Below are 15,329 nucleotides of genomic sequence, written 5' to 3'. Positions count from 1 at the left end.
ATATTTATTACAAGCTCTAACAATTGACAAGTGCAGTAGCTTAACGAATACAACGCATACAATTATGATATGCTAACATTTTTTCAATATATAATATATATAATTTCAAAAAGAGTAAAATAAAAGAAGTATTTTTTATTATTTTTCGCTAAAGTATCCTAGACCAGGGCGCAAAATTTCAAAGTCAGACGCACTCGCCAATCCAAAACTGACGGTCGTCAGGAGAAATCCCCCCCCCAGGCTTTTGGTTTAATAAAGTAAGAGATAATATCAGGACATAAAATTTCAAAACCAGACAAGTAGATTCAGGATAATCAATTTTGAATTGGACAATTCATATCAGTGACAATTATATCCACACGCAGTCACAATGATTTTCGTGCGAATGGCAACCTCGCGACCAGAAATTTTGCGTCCTGTCCTAGACACTACCGTTAAATAAATATTCCTCAAAAGTACAATTATTTCAAGATTGTTAGGAAATCTCGTGTTAAATTTTATTATTAGATTCTGAACTTTCAATTTCAGTCGCAATAATGTATCCTCATATTATGCAAGTACTATGGGTTTAGAACTTTCTTTTTATTGTGTGAATAAAATTAATTAAATGTATGTCTCTAATTTGTGCAGATAATGACTGCAGTTTTTTTTTTGCGTATGTATGTTGTTTTTTTTTAAATTTCTAGAATTGACTTATGAGCTATATTAATACGGACATTTGTTTCTTTGTTTCAGACATATTGGCTTAAATTTTATTGATATTAGATTGATATGTTACGAATACAAAAGAATTGTCATTTGCAGTCGGAATCGATGAAGCAAGTTTGACGTACTTCCATCAGTATTGAGCTCATCCGTGGCTTGGTGGTTAGAGTACGTGGAAGACTCAGGTTCTATTCCTTGCGGGAGCTCATGTGGTTTGTATTCCACGTTAATCGGTAGATTGGGTCTCATATAGCCTCGCTGCTGAAGGGACGTTAAACTAAAAATCAACTCAACTCAAATTCCATCAGTACTTCCGGTGTAATTTGTTTCCTATGGATTCCAAAGAAATATGTCGCATATGGAATTTACAATGACTATGCTTTTACTGCCTCCGGTAAAACATAAAGAAGAACAAAATATAAATATAGACACTTTATTGTATACAAATCTTAGGTACACCCCTACCATTGCGATTGCGATAAAGACATTTATCATACCCTAACACAAACTTCCGTATATCCTTCATAAAGATCACTGAACCTGACTTGTACCTACAGGTTTGCACATTTGGAAATTATAATTTCTTAGGATCAGGATTAGGAATTAAATGTCTAGGCTTTCTGCATCTGTGGCCATATTAGCCTGTCACATATATGAGGGATGACGTCCGTCGGTGATCACACTCCGGCATTTACCTAGTATGAATAACCCAGGAAGACCCAGGAAAAACCTCACTCAGGATGGCTAGCCTTAAGAAGCTGTTACACCTTTTCGACCTAGTGTGCACTATTTCTTGTAGCCATTCCCCATAGTGGCATAGCGAGCTAGCTGATCTTGAAATCCACGGTTCACGAACTGTATGATTCACGCGTTCAACAAGATCGTCTGTCGCCACAGACTTCCGTTCTTGTACGTTCGCGTGTTCTTTCTTAAAACTTTCTGGAAGCTGTAACTTTCTGAAGCACTTGCGTGAATCTTCCATTCGAGACGAACTATGGTTCTATTACGCCCCGCCTGGAGAAAGTGAATTATAATACAGAGTTCACTCTATGGGGCACTTCGATTAGACTTGACATATTTCCTCAACCGCTTGTTTATATCGTAGTTTGTCTAACGATGATCGGGCTTGGCGACGCCTACTGAACATTTTTACGTTACGTCTGGTTTGTCATCACATGTGATTCCCCTCTGGTGGTTACCGAAAGTTAGAAAAAATAGTCCTAGTGTAAATATAAAAGAGATACCTATAAGTTCTCACTAACTTATCAAAATAATAACATTTAAAGAATAAATAGATTAAATTAAACACTTTAAGTACCAAGTGAATATAGGATAAATGGCGTTTGAAGATTTAGGTCTGGCGTAAAGTATCCTAGATTTAGTCTCCTCCAGTCCACGTAAGACATTCAATATTGTTTCATATGAAAGCTTACTATCTTAGTATGTATTGTAAAAGTTATACGTTGCTAATGAATAATGTGACTATTACCTTTCCGAGTATGAAGCAGTAATGGTATAGATTCAAGTATATTTCACAGCATTGGAGTGTCGTACCATCGTAAAGTTTTTTCTCCAGGAAAAATGCATTCTTTTCCTTATTTTATGCACACTTGGTTTAAAACTGGAAGACTTTTGCATATATGAATCAGTGAGTAGAAAAAGAACATTCCCCAACATGTTACTTTGAAAAACGAAAAGTAAAACTGCTTATCGGAAATACCATTGCTTACGTAAAAATATCTGTATGGGAGATTTGTAGTGTATGTTAAGACCTTTCATTTCCCAAAATTGCAAAAACGTAATGGGATTGGATTTTTAGTTATGGAGAAATTTTTATCGTGGAATGTTATCCTTTATTTTCGGAATGTTCTTCTTTTTCTACTCACCGATTCATATGTTATGCACACATTAGTATTGTTTAGGAGGTCAATGCACGCTACTGACCCCAGAATAAAACACGGTTTTGGGATTTGGAGCTTAGGATATTAAAGAAGGTAGGACATGTATTACATGCAAATAAATGTGAATCAATATAGACCGATTCTTTCTGTATCTAGCAGACATAATGTGTTGATTCGAATATCCAACTCTTGGAATCTTATAAAGATAGTTTAGTAGTCACTGGAAGTGAAGAGATTATTTAACTCATCCAGAGACGTTTAAGAACGCAACTTGGCGTTCCTAATGTAAGATGGATTCTGTGTCTATCTTAAACAGTTGCTACAATAACAGGTATCAACAATTCAAATTTACAGTTTGAAAAATATTTAACACACGCTACTTACGATCCATAATCCTGAGTACGGCAATTTATCGTGTAGCAGTTGTAACTCGCTAACCCACCAGTCAATCGTTGAATTCCTAAAGAAATCTGGGAATCCACTATCTTCAGAAGGCCATACCTATTACAAATTAGAATAAAAGACGTATATGAAGAACAAAGAAATGAAAGGAAATAATTTGATTTTTTTAAAAATTAAGAAAAAATTTGGTAAGTGATAGTGCCAGTTATTCTGATTGATAAATTCCAATAAAGATGTATTCAATTATTATTACATTTTTTTAAAAATTCCAATGCGGTTCTAAAACATTACTAACTTTGGTCGTCTTCCATCCACATAAAACACTGAATATAGGTTCAGTGAAAGGTTATCATAGTATGTAATGCTGAAACTATGAGTTGCTTGTGATTAATGTGATTATTTTCTTTTCAGGATGAAACAGTGATAATAGAAGCTCAAACAAGTTTCACAGCTTTAAAGTGTCGAATCATCATGAAGTTTTTTTTTCTGCAAGGAAAATCTGCAAGGACATTAACATTTAGATGTCGCAAATACTTGGAGAGCAGTATCCTTGATCAAGGAGAACTGATCCTTGAAAACAGGCGAATATCAGACGAAAAATAGCCCAGATAATGCACATCCCATGGTAGTGTGTTGGGTTCATTTTTAGCAGTTTGCTCCATACCCCAACGTCTCAGATAAATAGATGCCAGAATGACTGAGTAGTGATAAAAGAAGAATGTGTTCAGAGTAGTTTTGGCTCGTTTTAAGGCTAGTGCTTCAAATATTTTGACCTAATTAATCACCGATGGTGAACCTGACTCCATATCTATGATCCTACCACCAAGGTTCACTCAACGAATTGGCGTCACTCCAGGCTCCACACTCATTGTCAGACATCAGCTATAAAGATCATTTCTTCAATTTTGTAAGGCAAAGATGGTACTCTGTTGGTAAACTATCTATCTCGAAACTTTAGTATTACCGGCGAGTATTATAATAACCTATTGAGCCAATTGCATGGGGCAATTAAAATGAGGCGGGATTCTCATTTTGAACAATAATCCTGAACAAACGAGGGAGATTTCGAATAGTATTGTCGGAAACATCACATGAATGAGGTTAGTGATAAAGCCACATAAGAGACCAATTAGTTCCTCCTTCTCTAAATCAAGGTTATATGTTATCAATGTTTAACGTAGGGTCTTCAACCTAATAGAACAGGGATATGATAAACAGTTTCTTTCTCGCTGAAGGATTTGAAAAACCCATAATTAAGGAGTGTTCTTGTAAAGAGGTAAATTGGAATCAGGAGTAAGAATACCACTATTTCTTTCCTCAAAAGCATCGGAGTGTGAAAAATGATTTGGTAGCCTTTCGCCTGACGTAAATAAAATCAAATTCTCTTGAATTGAGAGAAGTATATCTTGAAAAGTGTCTTCACTTGGAGTTATTACTAAACAAAATTGTGCAGGAAAATATCCACTTTGTTGACGCATACACAAGATCTAAATGTGTGTAATTTAAGTTCAAATACCATTGGCAATATTCCTTTGATGTACTTCATTCTAATTTTCTAGAGTCAACAACAGTCCTTAAGAACACTTCAACAATCTCAAAGTTGATTAGACATGACTTATTTTGTTACTTTGTTAATCGCCTATACAAATGTGCGATCTGTGATGTCAGTGTTTCCTGCTCCTATTCTTCATAGCCCATACAGAAAGAACAAGAAATAGACGGAAAACCTACCATTGACAGAAGACAGTGTAACAGGCAAACAAACATATTGATGGGCAAGTCGAAGGTTTTGCAGATATTCTATTCGTGTAACCATGACTGTTCGTACATAGCAACACTTATTTTATTCCATTCCCCTACTTCGTCAGTTTTCCTCATTATGTCAATATACAAGGTAATAGTAATAATATATTATCCATATCTACCAGCTTTGTTTCTTATCGATTTAAATTTCATTTATACAACTAACTGAACACAGCAAAATTTTAATTATTATACTTTTGCCACACTATCTTGTGTGTTTGATGAAGCCAAAGGAGATAATTACAGTAACTGTTAAACGTTATTATAAATTCAAAAATAATGTTTAGCCCAGTGAGTATTTTAAATGGAAGTCAAGAGAACAAGTTTCACTCACTGAATATGCTGACAACTTCACAATTGAACATGAATAGTTGTCTCTAATTGATATAAATACATGTTAATTTTGATCAATATTTTTCTTTAGAATAAACACGCTTTCAGATTTTGTGAAAACTTTTTGAGTCGTTGATTAGCTCTATTCGCTTCATAAGATATGTAAAAGATTTCTTACTTCCTCGTTTTTTAACTTTCCAGTATTTAACATCTTGTTGCCTACTTTTCTTCTGCCTACATTTTTCAGTTGCATATTCACTTCGGCCACCACAAGATTATCATCAGAGAAAATGTCGGATCCCAGAAGAGCCTTTGCGTTTTTCAAACTATTCCGGTACTTATGCTGAATCATAACGTAATCTATTTAATATCTTCGACCGTCTATTTAGGATTTCTATGTATATCTTCTTCTCTTATGCTGATTGAACCAAGTGTTTAAGAAGCCTTGCCTTCTACAGTGTTTGTTTTGACTCTGCTGTGAAAGTTATTGAAACCACTAGCAAAACTGAGAAGGGCTCTTCAAAGCATCTCAAATAACATTTCTGAAGCTATGTCGCTCGTAAATGCAATTGTATTGGAAGTTTGTTCCTACAATATGGAAGGAATTTTTGATGCGTGAAAAGCAACGATGGCCTCTGTAAGACAGGCAGATGTTACTTTTTATGATATCTCCAAACAAAAGATGACGAAGGTTGGGAAATGTTACAGAAAGTCAATGGAGCAAAACATTAGAGACAGGTTTAATAACGACTTTCAGTCTTCGGCATCATTTCAGAAGACCCTTAAAGAGAAAGAGGAAAATTCAAACTTTTAGCAACCTTTCCCCAGTATTGGATATATCTCGGGAAGACATTTCTTTGAATACGCGATTCTACGACGATTGCCACGAAATCTTTCATGTATACAATTTCTGTGCAAATTCGTCTCTGATGATCAGAAGAAAGCAATGTTTCCTTGTTGTCCTTCGCTGTGAAATTGATCCTACGCTTACGAGTTGGCACACCTTCCGTGGAGAAATAATTTTCCAAGTTTAAACGAATTTTGTGTTTTGAGCGGGCTCGATTTACTCTGGTCAAGTGAACGCACTGATGAAAGTCTCGATCGAGGGCTCGAAGATACCCGACGTAAGGGAACAGGATAATGAGGATGTTCCTCAATTCAACAATTTCTTATCAAAGTCATATAAAGAGTGGTTGAAGAAACCAAGAAGAAACATTTGATAGTCATGAATTCATGACGTAAGCTCGTTACATGGTACTAGGGCTGGTTCTTGATGTTTCAATTGCGGAAGAGGCCGTTATTATCCCATCCATACATGCATATATACATACATACACAGAGTCTGTGGGCTTGGCCTTTTCTGTTCCCTATTTAATTTATCTATTTTACAACCTTTGTTTGTCCATATCTTACCGGGAAAACTTATCACGTCTTTTTTTCTTACTTCTGAAGTTTGTGTATCCTCTAAACTGATTGTTATGGGTATTTTTTCTATATTATTTTATCACATATATAACTAACTAACTAAGTAACTAACTCTATGGCCTTCGGAACCGCGTTCACAAAAGCTCTCCACTGACTTCTATCCTTAGCTAACTGCATCCAGTTTCTACTTGGTATTCCAATCTCTGCCAGATCCATCCTAATATTGTCCTCCCATCAGCGCCTAGGTCTTCCTAATGGTCATTTTCCGAATGGTCTTCCAGTCAAGACTTTAAAAGCGTTTCTACTTTCTTCCATTCTAGTTACATGACCCGCCCACCTAAGCCTCCTAGACTTGACTACCCTAACAATGTTGGGTAAACCATATAAATTATATAGTTCCTCGTTATGAAGTTTCCGCCATTCCCCATTCCCGTTCCTCTTGGGTCCGAATATTCGTCTCAGGATCTTCTTCTGAAATACTTTCAGTCTATGTTCTTCCCTGAGAGTAAGGGACCATGTTTCGCAACCATACAGAACAAAGGGCGTGATTATTGTTTTGTATATTTTAAGCTTCAAATTCCTCGTCAGAATTCGCGACGACAATAGATTTTAAACCGAATAGTAACACGAATTCCCTGCTTTTAGTCGACATTTAATTTCTCCGTGAATATGATTCTCCGTTAATATTGATCCTAGATATTTGAAACTATCCACTTTATCAAAAGTATTATTTAATATTTTAACACATCCACAAGTTGCTGTATTCCAGTCCTGACGCACTTCCATGTATTTAGTTTTCTCTGCATTTACTTCTAACCCCATGTCCCTGCAAGCGTTTAATAAGATCTCTGCATTTCTTCCTATTGTTCTACTATCATCCCCTATTAAGTTTACATCATCAGCATATGCCATAATATATGCTTGGTAATGATGAATACCGTTCAACTCTAGCCCCTGGTTGCTATCTTTGATTTTCCTTATAGCGTATTCCAGAACGAAGTTAAATAATAATGGCAACAACGTATCTTCTTGTTTCAGGCCATTTTCGACGTGAAAGCTCGTGGACAAAAATTTTCCTACCCGGACTTTACTATAGGATTCATTTAAACATATCTTAATTAATCTAATTAGCTTTCTCGGTATTCCAAGTTCTGTAAGAACGTTGTATAATGTCTCTCTCCTAATCGAGTCGTACGCCTTTCTAAAATCAATAAATAGTTGATGTATCGGGGTATTGTATTCCCACTTTTTTTTCGAGTATTTGGCGAATGGTAAATATTTGGTTGATAGTTGATCGGTTTCGTCTAAATCGTCGAAATCGATTTCGTCTAATATCTCCAATAATTTCATGTGCGTATGGGGTAAGTCTTGCTAATAGAATATTTGAAAGGATTTTATTGGATGTTGACAGAAGAGAAATGCCTCGATAATTATTACAGTCAGTTTTCTCGCCTTTTTTGTGAATTGGAACAATGATTGATTCTTTCCACTCTTGTGGCAATTCTTCCTTGTTCCAGATAAGGAGGATGAGTTTGTGTATCTTGTTCCACAACTTTTCGCCTCCAGCTAAAATTAACTCAGCCGGAATTTCATCTACACCCGAAGATTTGCGTTTCTTTAATTTCTTTATAGCGGTTTCTACTTCTATTCAGCTGGGTTCTGGAATATATGGTTCTGTGGTGTGTATCTCCTTTTCTCCACGCACACTAGTTTTTGGTTGCGTGTTAAGCCAATCGTCAAAGAAATCTTTCCATCTATTTAAGATGCTATCCGTATCAATGAGAACTGTACCGTCAGATTTCTTTAATATATAAGCACGAGGTTGATAGCCTTTCTTAAATTCGTTGATTCCCTTATACATGTCCCGGATGTTTTTATTTTTAGTATTATCTTCAAGTTCCTTAATTTTACCTTTCGGAAAATCGCGTCTCTTTGTTCTAAAAGTTTGGAAGTTTCCCGTCTGATATCTGCGAAATTTTGTGTAGTTATTTTATTCGGGTTTTGTAGCCAGCGTAATTTTGCCTGTTTTCTCTTCTCTGCTAGTTTAATGCATTCCTGGTCGAACCATGGTTTGTACCTACGTATTTCCTCGTGTCCCAATTTTTCTTTTGCTGAGATTTTAATGCTATCTCTAATTTCAACCTAGGTATCCTCAACACTAGTGCACTCCGAATCTTCTAAAGCCGAGAATCTATTGGAAACTTCAATCTGGTATTTCTCTCTTACCTGGATCTCTTCTAATTTTTTAAATTGAATCTCTCCGTTTTCGGACAATGAATATTACCTTCATCCAACGATAACCTTTCTCGTATTATCGCTGCTACCAGGTACTGATCAGTGTCACAATCAGCCTCTCTAAACGACTGGACATCAATTATGCTAGATTGCCTTCTTCTATCTACTAAAACGTGATCTGGTGATGTCCAGGTGTATTTATGAACGTCACGATGTGGAAATTTTGTACTCTTCACGATTAGGTTTTTGGATGTTGCAAAGTTCACGAGTTTAACACCGTTGTCATTACTTTCCTTATGCAGACTTTCGTTCCCTATTATCGGTTTGAAAATATCCTCTCGTCCTACCTTCGCATTGAAATCTCCTAATAGAATTTTCATATGGTATCGCGGGAGTTGGTCAAATATCCTTTCCACTTCTTCGTAAAGCTGTCTTTTATATCGTCATCCTTATCTTCAGTTGGGGCATGTACATTTAAAACAATAATATCACACCACCGTCCCTTAACAGTAATAAAAGAAAGTCTGTCAGTAACAAATTCAACCCGTTTAGTTGCTGGTAATATACGTTTATGAACGAAAAACCTTGTTCCTAACTGGTAATTTTTATTTCCTTCCCAGTAAAAGAACGTCAAACTTCCGGAATTCACAGATCGATTTCCTTCCCACCTAACTTCCTGCTAGGTCCATTCTGTATTTCTCTAACTCACTCGTTACGGATTTTAACGCGCCTGCCCTATAAAGACTCCTAATATTCCATGTTCCAAATCTCATGTCCATTTTGTTTTGCTGAGGTCGTGCCAAGTTATCAGTCCTTGTTCGAGGCTTTTGTGAATATTTCTGAACAAGTGCTTTTTCTTTTCTTTTTTTTACAGGATGAGGTTGTTAGCCCTTCCGAAACCCCCAAACTGGAGGACCACTCCTAGTCGGCTGTCCGCGACTGCTTATTCAGTATATTCGCAGCTAACCTCTATATCTAGAGGCCTTCTCCTCGATCCGCAACCTGAGGACTCGCCATGCCGTGATGACAGGAACCCACGTTATACGGCTCACATATATAATTTCGTTAACAATATGTTATTATCCATGCATCAACATCCAAACACCCCTCAGCAAACAATTACACCCAAGCAGACTGAGAAAATTTATCTTTCCGCCAGCTTGTCTACTGGAGAATCCTATATTCTTCCAGAACACTCTTCGTCTGTCTACTTCACTTAGAGCAATTCGGTATACATATTCCCTAGCGTAGTAAACTACCGCCGACACAGCTCAAAATTTCACTGTAGCACGCAACTGTTCCCACCCGAGACATGAGTATCTTCGTAAAGGTGATGCGTATCGGGAGGTACCACTAAATAGGTATCAAAAATACAAAAGTAAGTTAAAATTCCAGTTTCACTGATTGATTTTCAACTCATGCTACTAAAAATGCAGTATTCTTTAGAGCATCACAATTTTGCAGTTTAGCGTTAATTTAATATACTTATTATTCGGATCACCCGTAATGCGAGACTACCTGAATCAAACTTTCCCTGGGAGATAAATTAAACGTGGCTTACTCAGGATGTGAGCTCCCTGTTCTCGAGACCTTACACCCTTATACTTTATGCATGAATTTATCAAGTCAAAAGTGTACAAGGCAAAGATCCAGAGCATTCAGTACCAAACACAATGGATTACACTCGCGGTTATTGTGATTACACCGCTTATGCTACAGAACAGTTTACGATGTGCAGCAGAGGCTGCAGATTGTGCATACACATAGTAGGTCATCACTTTGAATTGGATTGGAATTTCGCCTGCTGAAACCAATACCTACTGCCTCCTTGCCTATTATGCAATAAAATCTGTTTATTCCCGAAATTTATACTGACTTTATAATAACTTTGTATATGTTTATCATTATTTCAATATAGTTTTATATATTTAGCGTGTTGTTCGTTTATATGTTTATACAACATTAATAATAAACTTATCAATGACCAAGTGTCTGATTTTGACTTACATGTCCAAGTAAGTAAGATCCATTGTTAATCTCTGGAGGCCATCGAACGTAAGCATCTGCCGCCAGAGCATTCTGATGAGTCGGATAGTTGTCTCTGGTCATTGGAATGCCACAATCCAAGATAATTACAAACCTCACCCCTTCCTCTCGCATCTGCACCATATACTCGGGAAGCCCAGCAAAATTATTCTGGTCATATGTGAAATCTGCGAAGCCGTCCATGTAGTCGATGTCAAGATATTGCACATCCTGGAAAAATCGAAAAGAAATGTGAGATTAAAAATGTTTCAGATCACGAACATTCAAAAGCTGTCCATATTTAAATAATATGATATACACATTATATTGTTCCAGAATCTTGGTCACCCATGTATTTTAAAAAATCATCGTATTTTTATTAGCAGATGGAATCAGATAAATGTGCACAGGATTGTTTAAAAGACAAGAGTTGAAAAGTGAAAATGCCATCTCATATTGAAAAGTGCATCTGTTTTTCGTGAAAGAATTCTGTCTTCTCTCTATCTCGTCACGAAAATTCTGTTTTATCTCTTCTTGTAAGCATCCTTACATGCAAATCTTCTTTGACCACTTAAAGAAAGGCAAGAAAGTGGTCTTTTGAGGCCAAACTAACTAATACTCATGTCCAAAATTATTGTCGCATGTCTATAAATATGTTGTTGTAGGAATATAATTTGATAACGAATTCGCCCGGTTTTTCTTATAATGTTAGTATGTGTAAAATCCTCAAAGACATGTATATGGCAAGTTTCATGTTAAAAGAGCAGTAAATAAGAACAATAAAACAAAAATAAAACTTTGTTGTCCATTTAGCAACATTTTGTTTTACTCATTCTAATTTTCGTATTTATAGTTCTCTTCCTATGAAATTTACCACAAATATACATTTCCCAATTATACACATAGTATAAGTATCAGAAGTACCCTGCAAAATCATTATCAAATTATATTCTTACAAGAAGACAGTTATAGATATGTGACAATCATTTTGGACATGAGTGTACATATGGTCATGAATAATGCTCGATTGGTTATTTTAAATTAGGACAATTATTATTTGTGCTAATTGTGGTCCAGACGATAACATGTCGCACTTCCCAGAATAAGACTATCGTAACTCCCAAAATAAGACTATCGAGCTAAGTTAAAACAATTATTTATGTCCAAAAGTAATTGTATTTTATTTTAATATCTATAATATTTATTATTGCAGAGAAAACTTTTCTTGAATACTCGTACATACAAATTATAATCATTACCCTTTATAACAATTTAAAATCTATTTTGAGTTGCGACAATCTTTTTTTAGGGGTGTGATATTCAGAAGAATCTATACCAGTGATTGTTTTAATTGGCTCAAGGTTCTCTATAGCAACGTCGCCTATTATATGCATTCCTCTCTCAACTGGCGTCAATGCACTGATATATCCAATCTGAGGGTTGTGCGACTTTACATTTGGCCTTGAGTGCTTCTCTGAAGTCGACGAATTCGCTTCCAGCAACGTTGTCGATGCTGTGATTTTAACGCTGGATTTGGATGACATCCTGTCTGTTCTCAGTGTAACAAAAATCTTGTCAGTATGTAACAATATTCGTTCGCTGAAAACGATTTTTTTACCGGAGGTTTGGCAACACCGCATCACGAGCTCGTTGGTTCCAAACGTCAATATAACTGCCGGGTACCGACTATTTTACTTCGCTTAGTTTCCAGTTACATAGCTTGAAATATGGCATTTTGTTGGATAGAATTCTATCAATGGGCTAGCTCCAATCATGACGAAAGATTTTGAAAGTTCCCACATCTCACGATTTCCTTAAAAGTAGCGTTGTAGTTTGTAAAGCATTCGTTTAAATATAAATTTAACACTTCAATAGAATTATTGATACTGCATGGAATTTCAAATAGAGTGTGAAATTTTCAGAATTATTTTAACTTCAGCTAATTTTATTTTTCATATAGGATTGTTGACACCAGTGTGGAATCCAAAAGTGTTCTCTGTGTGGTTTCTGTCCTAAAATGAGGAAATATCTTCGATTGACGAGTTTGAGTCGTATATGGGTGTGCATGATGTCTCCGAGGTGAAAGTGGCGAAATCCGTATTAAAATTGGTGTTGTGGTTATTTTATTATAAAGAAATAAAAAAATAGGCCTAATGAACGTTAAAATTCCGTAATCTTTAACAATGAAATCTAGTGCAACGGAAAACGAAAAGTGCATTTTTATCAGTTACTATTCGTTAGAAGTGTATGTTTGAAATTTTCAACAATAACAATGAGTGAAACAAAACAATTTTAATAACATATAACCATAATATGGATACATCAAACATTTCAAACGATGTGCAATGTGCTCATTGTAATAAACATTTTCTTAGCCAAAGAGGCTTATCCATTCACACAGGGAAATGTCATCACGCGACACGCAAGAGTAAGGACAGTAACGTGAAACTTCAACAGCCTACCAACTATATTTCGGATTTATTAACCTTAGATTTCAGTGACAATTCTTCTGAACTTTTAACCAAAATGAATGATCTTATGTCTTATTTGAAGGCTAATGTTCCGGTTCATCGTCGTGTCCCGCGCGGTGCTCGTTCATCGGTAGCTGATTCTCCATGTGATATTATTCGTAATATCAACAACACCAATAATGTTGATTCTTGGATCGACCTTTTAGTTTTCCCATACGCAGTGCTTTGCATTCCACCGCGTTCTGAGAAAGTAAGTAATCTCACCACTTGGATGAAGCTAAGAGTTAGAAACTGGAGGGAACATCAGCGTGAAGTATTAACAAAGCAGCATCGAGGGACCAACGAACTTCGCAAACCACAAAAATCCGGTTCAATCAATACGAAAAGCATCGAACAAAAATTAGCAGATGGTGATATACGTGGCGCTATCAGACTACTGATATCCGATGACACTGTGGCTACGCCAGATACGTCAGTACTACATGCTCTACGAGAAAAACATCCAGCCCACGTTCACTCATTCATCAATCCCGAACCACCTGAGGACTCGACTACAGTAACTAAAGTCTCTTCCATCGAATTATTAAAGGCTATAAAATCCTTCCCCTCTGGTTCGGCAGGCGGAATGGATAATCTCCGTCCCTCAATCTTAAAAGATCTACTTATAAATCAAGGCTTTGATTCAAGGGAACGGTTAACCACATCCATTTGTGAATTTATGCACTTAATTATATCTGGGAAAGTGCCGACCATTTTACGACCAATTTTTTTTGGTGCTTCACTTATAGCACTGAAGAAGAAAAGCGGTGGAATTCGCCCAATAGCTGTTGGCAATGTTTGGAGACGCTTATCAGCAAAAATTATCTGCTTCCGGATACGAGATTCATTAATTAATATACTATCACCACACCAACTTGGGGTCTGTATACCATTCGGAGCAGAATCAGCCGTACATGCTGCCAGAATGTACTACTCATCTTCCCATACTGAAGTGAAAGCATTTTTGAAAATTGACTTCCGCAACGCCTTCAATGAACTCAACCGCGACTCAATGTTACAATCTGTTAAAACTAACTTTCCAACGTACTATCCATACATCTACCAATGCTACTCCGAACCAAGCAATCTTTTTATAAGGGATAACATAATTCACTCACAACGTGGAGTACTGCAAGGCGACCCACTTGGACCAGCACTGTTCGCCCTAACAATCCATCACATTATTAAGGATATTAACACAGATTTAAATATCTGGTGCTTGGATGACGGTACCATAGCTGGAAATATCGACGTAGTACTACGCGCTTTTAATAAAATTCGTCTAGAAGCTTCATCTATTGGATTGTTTCTTAACTCTGCCAAATGTGAAGTGAGTTTTCTGAGCGCCAGAGCTGATGAAGTCCATGACCTTTATGAAAAGTTTAACGAAGTAGCACCTGGTATCAAACTCTTATCACCTACCAATGCGGAACTTTTAGGGGCTGCCATCTCTACCGAATCAAGGAGCAAAATTTTATTGGACAAGATATCAAAATTAGAATTCTTCTTTTCTCAATTATCAAAACTTTCTGCACACTCCGCTTATTATTTACTACGAGCTTCACTCTCACTTCCAAGATTACTGTATTTCCTCCGTTGCTCCCCTTCTTGGCAGGATGATAAATTACTTGACAAATTCGACCACACTCTTAGAACAGGACTGGAATCCATTCTAAACTGTTCTTTGAAAGACAGTTCATGGTTACAAGCTTCCTTACCAGTTGAGAATGGAGGCCTTGGGATTCGTCGAGCCATGGATATCGCCATACCTTCTTTCCTCGCATCATTCTATGGCTCACGAGAACTAATTGGATCTCTTCTTCAACAGGAAGTTGACTTAGACTCGATTCGAGATGTACAAGAATGCACCGATAAATGGATTAGTCTGGTTGGAATGGATCCCCCACCTATCGACAAAAGACATGTTCAGTCTGTTTGGGATGAACCTATAGTCAAGCTTCGTTTATCTTCACTCCTATCAACTAATAAC

The 15,329-nt window shown here is 36.6% G+C and overlaps 1 protein-coding gene across 1 annotated transcript in view; it reads right to left on the bottom strand.

The window, feature by feature from the left end:
• The window catches only part of LOC145672637 (sucrase-isomaltase, intestinal-like), a 127,937-nt gene that overhangs the window by 77,863 nt on the left and 34,745 nt on the right, over positions 1-15,329 (bottom strand). The window contains exons 6-7 of the mRNA XM_081741798.1: positions 10,812-11,060; positions 2,991-3,107 (exon numbers count right to left, since the gene is read on the bottom strand). Coding sequence (XP_081597924.1) covers positions 2,991-3,107; positions 10,812-11,060 — 366 coding nt within the window. The remainder of the gene's footprint in view (positions 1-2,990; positions 3,108-10,811; positions 11,061-15,329) is intronic.

This window comes from Thermobia domestica, chromosome 16, assembly GCF_964235325.1.
Source record: "Thermobia domestica chromosome 16, izTheDome1.hap1.1, whole genome shotgun sequence".
NCBI lineage: Eukaryota > Metazoa > Arthropoda > Insecta > Zygentoma > Lepismatidae > Thermobia > Thermobia domestica.
This window is presented reverse-complemented; position numbering and strand designations above follow the sequence as displayed.